Source organism: Panthera uncia (assembly GCF_023721935.1).
Source record: "Panthera uncia isolate 11264 chromosome B3 unlocalized genomic scaffold, Puncia_PCG_1.0 HiC_scaffold_1, whole genome shotgun sequence".
Taxonomy (NCBI): Eukaryota; Metazoa; Chordata; class Mammalia; order Carnivora; family Felidae; genus Panthera; species Panthera uncia.
The window spans coordinates 45,981,336-45,993,916 of NW_026057582.1; the positions used below are offsets into that span (position 1 = coordinate 45,981,336).

General features: G+C 38.4%; 1 protein-coding gene across 4 annotated transcripts in view; it reads left to right on the forward strand.

The window, feature by feature from the left end:
- TXNDC16 (thioredoxin domain containing 16) overlaps window positions 1-12,581 on the forward strand; it is a 138,070-nt gene that overhangs the window by 15,167 nt on the left and 110,322 nt on the right. For all 4 annotated transcript variants that reach the window (XR_007453432.1, XM_049611561.1, XM_049611560.1 and 1 more), the window contains exons 5-6: window positions 1,924-1,997; window positions 2,843-2,917. Coding sequence is in view for 3 of the 4 variants with exons in the window: in XM_049611561.1 (XP_049467518.1) it covers window positions 1,924-1,997; window positions 2,843-2,917 (149 nt within the window). In the remaining variant the exon portion in view is untranslated. The remainder of the gene's footprint in view (window positions 1-1,923; window positions 1,998-2,842; window positions 2,918-12,581) is intronic.

A 12,581-nucleotide genomic window follows, 5' to 3' on the forward strand; every position in this document is an offset into this window, starting at 1 on the left:
CGCTTAACCGACTGCGCCATCCAGGCGCCCCTTTAGTGTTTATTTTTGAGAGAGAGAATGCAAGCAGGGGAAGGGGTGGGGTGGGGTGGACAGAGGATCTGAAGCAGACTCTATGCTGACAACAGAGAGCCCAATGTGGGGCTCAAACTCACATACCACGAGATCGTGACCTGAGCTGAAGTTGGCCACTCAACTGATTGAGCCATCCAGGTACCCCTAAAGAATTCTTTAAAAAGTTACATATGCTAAAATTCACTCTTTTTGGTTATGGCAGTATTCCAACTTTTAATTCTAATTTCTCTATTCCTGGTATTTTTTTCTGAGTATCAGTTCTCCTTTTGTAGCTTTTGAAAACAAATGTAGCTTCCCTAGTTGTCATTCTGCTTCCTCAAACTCCATTAAAATTAAATTGAATGACACACATACAAAACAGCCAACCCATTTAAAAAACAAAACCAAAACTTACAAAATCTAAAATGAAATGACTGTTTTTCTTCTAACCTTAGTTTAGTGTAAATTTTGTTGGTGGCTACCCTTTGCCCCATCTAGAAACCTCTTCATTCTTTTTATCTCCTTCTTTTTTCCTTTATTCCCTACTGCATACACATGCTCAGTCTTCTCCCTAGTTTTACTTACTGTATTGGTGAGAAATCTCTCAAATCTCTTCTGTCCTTTTCTGCTTTACTTCAGATCTCATTCATCCTTGCCCTGTACTGAGGTGATACTCGTTTAACTTTCCTTCTTATCTTTGTGTTCCCTTGCCTTCCATTACATTCATGTTGCTGTTTCTGTTGCATCATCCTCAGCAAGGGTTTATCCTTTAAAGATGCTTCATGGTCCATAATTACTTCTGGCACTGTCTTGTCTGTTTTTTGTCAGGAAGAAGTGGGAAAAGTGTAAGTCAGCTCTCCTTTAAGAACCTTCTTTGATTCGACCCCAGTAACTTCTCCCTAACATTGTTTGGCCATCTATAGTTGTTGGGGAACCTGGAAAAGTCTTTCACTGGGGGCATTTGTGTTTAGGGAAGTTCTGTTAATAAAACAAACGGGAAGGATGGATTTTGGATAAGAAACCAGCAGTGGGGCATCTGGGTGGCTCAGTCAGTTAAGCATTTGACTCTTGATTTCAGCTCAGGTCAAGATCTTGTGGTTCATGAGGTTGAGCCCCATGTTGGGCTCTACACTGACAGTGCGGGGTCTGCTTGGGATTGTCTCTCTCTCCCTGTCTCTCTCTGCCTCTCTCTCTCTCTCTCTCTCTCTCAAAATAAACAAATGTTTAAAAAGAAAGAAAGAAAAAAATAGAAACCAGCAGTATCTGCCGTACCTGTGTTCCAGCTGCTGAGATGCTTTCATGCTCTCAACTTACCACTTACTTCTGCTTCTTGGCTTTTGCTCATGATTTTTTGTCCTGCCTAAATGGTTTCTTTCCTTTTCTACCTGGTTACCTTGTACTTGTTCCATAAGATTGAATTAAATTTAAACTCTGAAGTATAATTAAATATAACTCTTAGGTATAGAAACACTTTCTCTGAGGTAACCCACTTGAATAAATGAGTGATTATAGGATACAAATCAGAAAGAAAAGTAAAATAAAAAATGTGAGGGGATCCTGGGTGGCTCAGTTGGTTAAGCGTCTGACTTCGGCTCAGGCCATGATCGCACAGTTCACAAGTTCAAGCCCTGCATTGGACTCTGTGCTGACAACTCAGAGTCTGGAGCTTCCTTCAGAGTCTGTCCTCCGCTCTCTCTGCCCCTCCCCCACTCGTGCTTGCTCTCGCTCTCTCTCAAAAATAAACATTAAAAAAATTTTTTTTTAATTTGACCTGGAGACAGATTTTACTGTTTAATTTTCCTTCTTGTTTCCATAACCAAGAAACTTGACCTTTTGATATATACTCTAAACCTTAAATATAATCTTTTAAAGGTTAATTGTGTCAAAGAAGAAACATCAAGATACTGTGGAAAAGAAAAGGATTTGATGAAAGTGTATTTATTCAGGTAAACTGTTTTTGAGTGTGATAGCCAAATTAAAGCTATACTTCTAGAATATTAAAATATATAAAATATCACTAAGCCAGGATAAAGTTGTATGCATGGGGGATTATATGAAGTTTAGCAAAAGGTCTAAGTCTTAGATTTGTTATCTGAACTTTAGCTTCTTTAGCTATAAAATTAGTTAAAATAGGTATAACAGCTACCTCACAGACTTGTTTTGAATATTACATGAGAATTCTTATGTAAACTACTACTATAAGTGCCTGGAAAGTAAGCATTTAACAAAGTTAGTGTTTTGAGTAGATCTCTCAGGTCCATATTTGGGTGTGAAAGGAAGGTATTTTTGAGACATCTGCCAATGTCCCAGTTACAGATTCCTCTCCACTTTGGTCTGCTAGTCTCTCTGAAGTTTCTCAAAATCTTTTTGTCAAACTCTTGGGATTTGGCCTAAGAAGTGAGGACAGATACTGTCTCCTCAGACCAATTGCTGAGGACACTTGTTTGTCTCTCCTATTTGTCTCCTTCCCAGCCCATTTAGGGAATCTGTGTGTATGTGACAAGGAGGTTGGTAGGAAGCTGTGTTGAGACTCATGTGTTTTCCTAGTTTTTTTGCCAAGTTCTGGGCCTACACTCTTCCAAGTCAACATATTTATTGAACGTATGTTCAATATTTTATATTCAATATTTATGTGCATATTTTACCGTCAGCACGCTGATGGGTGAATGGGATAATGGATAACACCCAGGCTCTTAACATCAAAGAACTTACAACCTACTGTATTAGAAAGACAAGAAAAATGAGTTCCAGGGAAATATTTCTGTAATGCTTTTTTAAAATTTTTTTATAGGGGCAACATCTTACTGAGAGAATTCCCTACTGATACCTTGTTTGACGTGAATGCCATCATTGCTCATGTTCTCTTGTAAGTATAGGGGGTACTCATTCACTTATTGTTAACAATCTCTTGATTTCATTTTAGAAAACCACAACCCATTAAAATATTTTAGGGTTTTAACATTATATTCATAGGCATTAATTTCACACAAATTACTGGTCTGTCTTCCTACATAGAGGATCTAAAATTTCTTGACTGGCAAAGGATACAGATACATCTTTGTATAAAAGTAGGAGAGGGCACAGCAGGACCACATGGTCATAGTATTGCTTTTGCTTTTGAATGTACCTGTGAAGTAAGGATTTTACCAGGTAAGAAGTTTGTCTTTGCTGTTCTCACTAGGAGTTTTAAAATGTCTGGCATGCTTCTGACCCCAGCCTGATTTTTCTGGAGTCTGTAGCTCTGTGCCTGGTCAGTAGGTACAGAAACTGTGCAGATAGTCTCAACACACATTGTAGTGTTTACTGAGAGAGAGAGTGAATCTAAATTTAACTTCTATGGCATGGAGTCTTTAGACCTGGGGTTTAGGCCTATGTGGAGTCCATTTGTGCAGTCTCCTCCTGAATGAAGTCTGATACTCTCTTTGGTGACAGCTGGAAACTACAACTTCATTAGGGACACAAGTTAACGTGGACTTTTCCAGTTTAATGTTGCGCTTGGACTCTTCGCCACTAAGACCTTTGCTGACACTGAGTGTGTTTGTTTTCTGCTTGGCTCCCCTCTTTCTTCTCTCTGACTGGATTCCCATAAAAATTGGGTGAAAGTTAAACGACAAGACACAAAACTTAAAGGTGGAAGGTTGTGGTTATCACTTTGCAAATGGATACTTTTAAATGTTCCAGTACTAATTATATATTAATGAAAAGTTCTTAGAACTCACTGACAACCATGGAGTCTAAGACCTGTAGACCAAGAAGCCAGTTGTAGAGGGTGGACAATGGCCTTTTGAAGAGGAATTCCTAAGAGCTGCTAGGCTGTGCAGAGACTTCCCCCCTAGAGAAAGGTGTCTTCAGGGTGGGGGTCATAAAAAGCTTAGCAAAGTCCTAGTTTTAATAGATACGATGCTTGTTCTCAAGAAGCTCCCTAGTTTCTGCCATTTTTACAGTGGATACCTGATGACAATCTTTGACCCAGATATGAGAGGGTGAAGAGACAGAGAAAGAAGATTCTTTGAGGGTTAGGGAGGCAATACTAAGATTTAAGATTGTCTTTGACAAGTTTGATAGCAAATCCTGGAGCAGCAGGCCCATGTTGGACAACCTGCTGACAAAGTGGTTTTAAAACAATTGGGCCTTAGTGTGGAGAGGCTGTCGATGCTGGGAACTGGTTACCCCATGGGGCTTGTGTCATTCAATCCTGCTGTAGGAGTGTCCTATTCCTAGTGCTGTGCTAATGCTGATTCATAGAATACTAATTCCACAAATAGATGATTCCCCATGTTTCTGCTATGTACCTGATACTCAGTAGGCATTGGGGATACATAATAGAAAAATATATGACTTCTGTTCTCTAGGAATTTAGTGTTTTGTTAGATACATAAACAGAAAATATTATGTAGTAAGTAAAATAGAAGTTTGATGCATAAGGCTTAAGGATCCACAGCATAGAGAATGGTTACTTGTGTCTAGAATGAGGGTGGATATTTGTTAAGAAGGCTTCCTGATGGATGTAGCACTTGGGATGATTCTTAAAGGATAAGTGAAGGTTTGCTTGGTGAAGAAACAGAAGGTGGGGAGATCAGGGGACACTGTGAGCAAATGCATAGAGGTTAGAATAGTTTGGAGGGGGCAGTTTTTACTGAAGTATGAAATGTGAAGCAGGACATGAGAGCAGAAAAGTAGGTATGGGGTCAGATGAAGAGATATGTGTTTACCATGTAAAGAAGTTGTGGCTTTTGGGGTAGCCACTGAAGAGTTAGGAGTTCAGCTCCAGGCCAGAATCTTTGTGTCATCTATCAGGCCTGACAACAGGTATTTACAGGCTTTGTCTGGTAGGCCTCATGGGGGAAGGTGTCCTGCCCACACCAGATTTGGTGCATGCCCACTGCATTGCAGTTTTCTAGGGAAAGTTAAGGTCTAACTATCAAGCACCTCACAGTTCCAGTCCCTGAGGCCAGACATACTCATGGGTACACCTGTATTTTTAGCCCAAGTGTCTCTATTCGAAGGCCTCATTATCAGGGACCTTGGCTGAGGCACCTCCTAGGTGCTTCCACTAAGACCTTATCAAGGGTCTTTGCTTGAGACACGTTTCTCCACTTAGTACCATTCCACTTCTGGCTCCTCCCCCTTTCTTTCTCCTGAGCCCTGGAGTCCATAAAGAGTCAGGAGCCATTTGTTTGGGGCCCCTGGGAATGCAATGCCTCCCTGCACCTGAACTACACCCATATGACTCTGGCCTAATGCCATCCCATGGTCAGTGGGGCAAGGAATGGAACATTGTGGAGCTGGTGCCTCTCTTTTGGCCTCTGGCTCTTGCTATCACATTAGGTGAATAAAGGCTTGATTGTTAAGTTTGGCTCATTGTCCTAACTGACCACCTCAACACCTGATTGCTCAACAGAGGATTTTAGGCAGATAAGTGATATGATCAGAATAGTACTTGAAAGCTTTTTCTGGTGGGTGTGAGACAGATTTGTGAAGTCCAAGCACACATAGAAACCATTGTGTGTCCATTATGTAATCTAGGGAGATAAAATAAAGATAGCAAAGAGGGGATTTTCTTTTTAATGCTTAGGAGGTGAAATTAACTGGATTTAGTAAAAGTTAATTTGCTTACAATCATAAAACTACAAACTCTAGTTAATCCCTAATCTCTTCTTTTCTGTCTTTCCAATCTCACTCTATCCCAAATCCTTTCTGATCAACATCTGAAGTAGGCAAGGAAGGACAGGTTTACAGGGGAAGAGGAATCTACTTTAACAAGGGAATGCCCGTCAGACCTGAGTCTAGAGTAGGCAGCTGTGGGGATTTGAGCCCTTGGGGAGTACAGGTCTAGGTGTTGTCAACATACAAGTTATCCAGGGAGCATCCTACACAAGACCAACACTTATGGGAAGAAGAAACTGAGGGGGAAAAATAAATTTCAAGAAAGAAGAATTGTAAAGAGGTAATGTCCTCATTTTAATTTAAAATGTAAGAAAAATGACTTGTGAAATATAGTATTTTACAAAAATTTTCAGTAGTGATATTTAGAATGTTGAAGGACTGTGTTAAATTGTGTGCCATATCATAGCTGCACCTTCCAAATAACCATGAGGGAAAAAAACGCCTTTCATTCTGTCATCCTACTTTTATGTGCTAAAACCATCGGTTTGAAATACCCAGTGTCTGGCAAGAGTTTCTCCCTCCTGTACTCTTTTGCAGTTACGTACTGTTCATTGAAATGAACTGCTATTTGGTATCTTTTGCCCATTTTTCTATCATGTTTGAACTTTATTCTTATTAACTTCTAGATACTTTATATGAGGGAAACAAACTATCTTTCCTACCCCAAGTTTGTCATTTACCTTGTGAATTTCCTTTTTAAAGAATTATCTGTGCAAATTTATCTTTTCTCTTTTGACTTGTAGATGATACGCTTTACTGTGGTTTCCTTTATGCCATTGCTACAAAGGAATTTACCCCTTTAAAAAAATGAATAGCTTTTGGTTTTTCATTTATTTATTTTTTATTTATTTTTAAAATATTTTTCCAATTTTATTTATTATTTTTTTGGTTTCAAGATTTAAAAAAAATTTTTTTTAATGTTTATTTATTATTGAGAGAGAGAGACAGAGCATGAGTGGGGGAGGGGCACAGAGAGAGGGAGACACAGAATCCAAAGAAGGCTCCAGGCTCCGAGCTATCAGCACAGAGCATGACATGGGGCTCGAACTCACAAACCGTGAGATCATGACCTGAGCCGAAGCTGGACACTTAACTGAGCCACCCAGGTGCCCCAGTTTCAAGATTTTTAAAAAACACTTAACTGATTTTATTTATTTTCAAGTTTTTAATTTAAATTCTAGTTAGTTAATACATAGGATATTTGGCTCTATCCATGTTGTTGGAAATGGCAAGATTTCATTCTTTTTGATGGCTGAATAATATTCCATTGTGTGTATATACTACATTTTCTTTATCCATTCATCAGTTGATGGACGTTTGGGCTCTTTCCATAATTTAGCTATTGTCCATAGTGCTGCTATAAACATCGGGTGCATGTGCCGCTTCAAATCTGTATTTTTGTATCCTCTAGGTAAATACCTATTAGTGCAATTGCTGGGTTGTAGGGTAGATCTATTTTTAACTTTTTGAGGAACTTCCATACTGTTTTCCAGAGTGGCTGCACCAGTTTGCATTCCCATCAACAATCTAAGAGGGTTCCCCTCTCTCCACATCCTTGCCAACATTTGCTGTTTTGTGTATTGTTATTTTTAGCCATTCTGACAGGTGTGAAGTGATATCTCATTGTAGTTTTTTTTTTTTTTTTAATATTTAGTTTTGAGAGACAGAGAGGAACAGCACGAGTGGGGTAGGGACAGAGAGAGGGGGAGACACAGAATCCAAAACAGGCTCCAGGATCTGTGCTGACAGCACAGAGCCTGATGCAGGGCTCAAACTCGTGAACCATGAGATGATGACCTGAGTTGAAGCCAGGCACTTAACTGACTGAGCCACCCAGGCACCCCACTCATTATACTTTTGATTTGCATTTCCCTGGTGATGAGTGATGTTGAGCATCATTTCATGTGTCTATTGGCCATCTGTGTGTCTTCTTTGGAAAAATGTCTATTCATGTCTTCTGCCCATTTCTTAACTGGATTATTTATTTTGGGGTATTGAGTTTGATAATTTCTTTATAGATTTTGAATACTAACCCTTTATCAGATTTGTCATTTACAAATATCATTTCCCATTCCGTAGGCTGCCTTTTAGTTTTGTTGATTGTTTTCCTTCACTGTGCAGAAGCTTTTAATCTTGATGAAGCCCCGATAGTTCATGTTTCTTTTGTTTCCCTTGCCTCCAGTGACATGTCTAGTAAGAAGTTGCTATGGCCAAGGTCAAAGAGGTTGTTAGCTGTGTTCTCCTTTAGGATTTTGATAGTTTCCTGTCTCACATTTAGGTCTTTCATCCATTTTGAATTTATTTTTGTGTATGGTGTATGAAAAGTGGTCCAGTTTCATTTTTCTGCATGTTGCTCTCTAGTTTTCTCAACACCATTTGTTGAAGAGACTTTTTCCATTGGATATTCTTTTCCTGCTTTGTCAAAGATTAGTTGACCATATAGTTATGGGTCCATTTATGGGTTTTCTGTTCTATGCATCTGTTTTTGTGCCAGTACCATACTGTCTTGATGACTACAGCTTTGTAATATAGCTTAAAGTCTGGAACTGTGATGTTTCCAGCTTTGCTTTACTTTTTAGGACTGGTTTGGCTATTCAAGGTCTTTTGTGGTTCCATACAAATTTTAGGATTGTTTGTTTTAGCTCTGTGAAAAATGCCTGAGGTATTTTGATAGCAGTTGCATTAAGTGTGTAGGTTGCTTTGGGTAGTATAGACATTTTAACAATATTTGTTCTTCTAATCCATGAGCATGGAATGTTTTTCCATTTGTGTACTCTTCAGTTTCTTTCATAAGTGTTCTATAGTTTTCAGAGCACAGGTCTTTTACCTTTTTGGTTAGGCTTATTACTAGGTGTCTTATTGTTTTGGTACAATTGTAAATGGGATCAATTCCTTGATTTCTCTTTCTGATGCTTCATTATTGGTGTATAGAAATGCAGGCAGTTTCTATATGTTGATTTTGTATCCTGCAACTTTACTGATTTTGTGTATCAGTCATTTGGGTTTTATACATAGAGTATCATGTTGTCTGTAAATAGTGAAAGTTTGACTTCTTCCTTACCAATATGGATGCCTTTTATTTCATTATGTTGTCTGATTGCTAAGGCTTAAGACTTCCAATACTAGGTTAAATTACAGTGATGAAAGTGGACATCCCTGCCTTGTTCCTGACCGTACAGTAAAAGCTCTCAGTGTTTCCCCATTGAAGGTAATAGCTGTAGGTCTTTCATATATGACCTTTATGATGGTGAGGTATATTCCCACTATCCCACTTTGTTGAGGGTTTTTATCAAGAATGGATGCTGTTTGGACTCACTGCTGTCAGCACAGAGCTTGCTTCAGATCCTCTGTATCCCCCCCTCTCCCCCTCCCCCACTTATGTGCGCTCTCTTTCTTTCTCTCTCTCTCCCTCTCTCAAAAATAAACATTAAAAAAAAAGAATGGATACTGTATTTTGTTGTATGCTTTTTCTGCATCTATTGAGAAGATCATATGGTTCTTATCCTTCCTTTTATTAGGTGTTTCACATTGATTGATTTGCAAGCTACTCTTACAGCCCAGGAATAAATCCCACTTGATCATGCTGAATTATTCTTTTAATGTACTGTTGGGTTCAACTTGCTAGTATTTATTGAGAATTTTTGCATTCATGTTCATCAGGAATATTGGTTTGTAGTTGTCTTTTTTAGTGGGGTCTTTGGTTTTGGTATCAGGGTAATGCTGGCCTTATAGAATGAGTTTGGATATTTTCCTTCCTTTTCTATTTTTTGAAATAGTTTGAGAAGAATAGATATTAACTCTTCTTTAAATATTTGGTAGAATTTGCCCAAGAACAAATCTGGCTCTGGACCATTCTTTGTTGGGAGATTTTTGATTACTGATTCAATTTCATTCCTGGTTATCAGTCTGTTCAAATTTTCTATTTCTTCCTGTTTTAGTTGGTAGTTTATATGTTTTTTGGAATTTATCCATTTCTTCCACATTGCTCAATTTGTTGGCATATGATTTTTCATAATATTCTCTCACAATTGTTTATATATCTGTGACCTGTCTCATTCATGATTTTATTTATTTGGGTCCTTTCTCTTTCTTTTTGATAAGTATGGCTAGGGGATTATCAGTTTTATTAATTTTTTCAAAAAATCATCTCCTGGTTTCATTGATCTATTCTGCTGGGGTTTTTTTTGTTGTTTCTATATCATTTATTTCTGCTGTAAGCTTTATTATTTCCCTTCTGCTGGCTTTAGGCTTCATTTGTTGTTCTTTTTCTAGCTCCTTTAGGTGTGGTTGATTTTTCTTGCTTGTTGAGGTAGGCCTGTATTGCTATATATATACTTCTCTCTTATGACAACTTTTGCTGTATCCCAAGGTTTTAGGACCATCCTGTTTTAATTTTCATATGTTTCCACGTATTTTTTATTTTCTTTCTAATTTCCTGGTTGACACATTCATTCTTTAGTGGGATATTCTTTAGTCTCCATATATTTGTGGACTTTCTAAATTTTTTCTTGTGATTGACTTCACATTTCATAGCATTGTGATAGGAAAATATGCATGGTATCATCTCATCTCAATCTTTTTGTACTTGTTGAGGCCTAGTATGTGATTTGTGACCTAGTATGTGATCTGTTATGGAGAAGGTCTCATGTGCCCTTGAAAAGAATGTGTATTCTGCTATTTTAGGATGAAATGTTCTGAACATATCTGTTAAGTCCATCTGGTCCAGTGTGTCATTCAAAGTCATTGTTTCCTTGTTGATTTTCTGCTTAGATGATCTGTCCATTGATACAAGTGCAGTGTTAAAGTCCCCTACTATTACTATATTACTTTCAATAGTTTCTTTATGTTTGTTTTTAATCGATTAATATATTTGGGTGCTATCAAGTTGGGGGTATAAATATTTACAATTGTTAGCTCTTGTTGGATAGACCCCATTATTATGATATAGTACCCTTCTGCATCTCCTGGTACAGTCTTTGGCTTAAAATCTAGTTTGTCTGATATAATTATGGTTACTCTGGCTTTCTTTTGACACTAGATGGTTCTCCATTCCCTCACATTTGATCTGCAGGTGTCTTTAGGTCTAAAATGAGTCTCTTATAGGCAGCATATAGATGGGTCTTTTTTCTTTTTCTTTTTCCATTCACACACCGTATGTCTTTTGATTGGAGCATTTAGTACATTTACATTCAGAGTGATTATGGGTAGTTATGAATGTAGTGCCACTTTATTACTTGTTTTTTCATTTCTGGAGATTTTCTCTTTTCCTTTCTAGTCTTGGTCACCCTTGGTCTTCTTTTCCACTCAAAGAGTCTCCTTTAATATTTCCTGCAGGACTGGTTTAGTGGTTATGAACTCCTTTACTTTTTGTTTTCTGGAAAACCCTTTTATCTCTCTTTCTATTCTGAATGACAGCCTTGCTGGATAGAGTATTCTTGGCTGCATATTTTCCCCATTCAGTATGTTGAATATATAATGCCACTCCTTTCTTGCCTGCCAAGTTTCTGTGGAGAGATCTGTTGCTAACCTTATTTGTCTTCCCTTGTAATTTAGGGATTTCTTTTGTCTTGCTGCTATTAGGGTTTTTTCTTTGTGTCTATATCTTGCAAATTTAACTATGATATGTCTTGGTGTTGGCCTGCTGTTTATTTATTTATTTTGTTTATTTTGATGAGAGTTCTCTGTGCCTCCTGGATTTGGATGTCTGTTACCTTCCACAGATAGGGAAGTTTTCAGCTATCATTTCGTCAAATAAACCTCTGCCCCCTTTTCCCTCTCTTCTTTTATGACTCCTATGATATGAATGATATTACACTTTATGAAGTCACTGAGTTCCCTAAGTCTACATTCATGATCTAATATTTTTCTTTTCCTCTTCTTTTTACCTTCATTATTTTCCATAATTTTATCTTCTATATCATTTATTGATTCCTTTGCTTCTATCCTTGTAGTCACTACATCCAGTTGGTTTCAAATCTCAGTTATTGTATTTTTCACTTTGGCCTGATTAGTTTTTAGGTCTTTTATCTCTGTGGTAAGGGATTCCCTAGTGTCTTTTCTGCTTTTCTCAAGCCCCACTAGTATCCTTATGATTAGTGCTTTATGTTCTAGATTAGGCATATTACTTATGTCTGTTTCGATTAGATCCCTGGCCATGACCTTTTCTGGCATTTTGTCTAGGTCTCTTATTCTGTGTTTTAGGAAAGCCTGTTATGTTTCCTGCTCCTGAGAATAATGGCTTTATGAAGAAGCTGTCATATACTGTCCAGAGCCTGATGCTTCAGGATGTGTGTCTGTTGTATGTGCTTGAGTACTCTGCTGCTGTGTTTTATGGCTCTTTTCCCAGGTCAATCCTCCCAGAGTTTCTCCTTGCCTACAGCAGGGAAGTGTTTGGACCTTGGCCAGAGTGTGGCGAGTTTTAACTAGGTGTGCTCTAATCTCCTTGTTTAATGAGACCTGATGCTATTTCCACTAGAGTTGAAGTTTTGCAAAACTCTATGGTTAGTAGACCTGGTGCATGCAGGGGATTTGTGCTGATCTTTGGGGGATGAGCCTACTGCTGGGGTTCTCAGGCACACTTACCTAAGAAATAACACCAGCAGAGTACAGTGGGGGTGAGGGATAGGGATTGGTGTTAAGTGGTTTAGGCTGCCACTGTTCTTGCTGTACTGCTTAGTGAAGTTAGTTTATGCTGAGGGGTTGGGGAGGGATATGGTGCCAGCCTCTTCTCTCATCTCTAGAGAGGGAAGTTTGAGCCCACTGCTATCTGGGAAGCCCTTCCAGAAGTGTGAACAATCTCCTCTCATATGTCCCAGGCATCTCTCAGATCCCTGGCTGTGTCTAGGCTGTCTGCCCACCTAGCG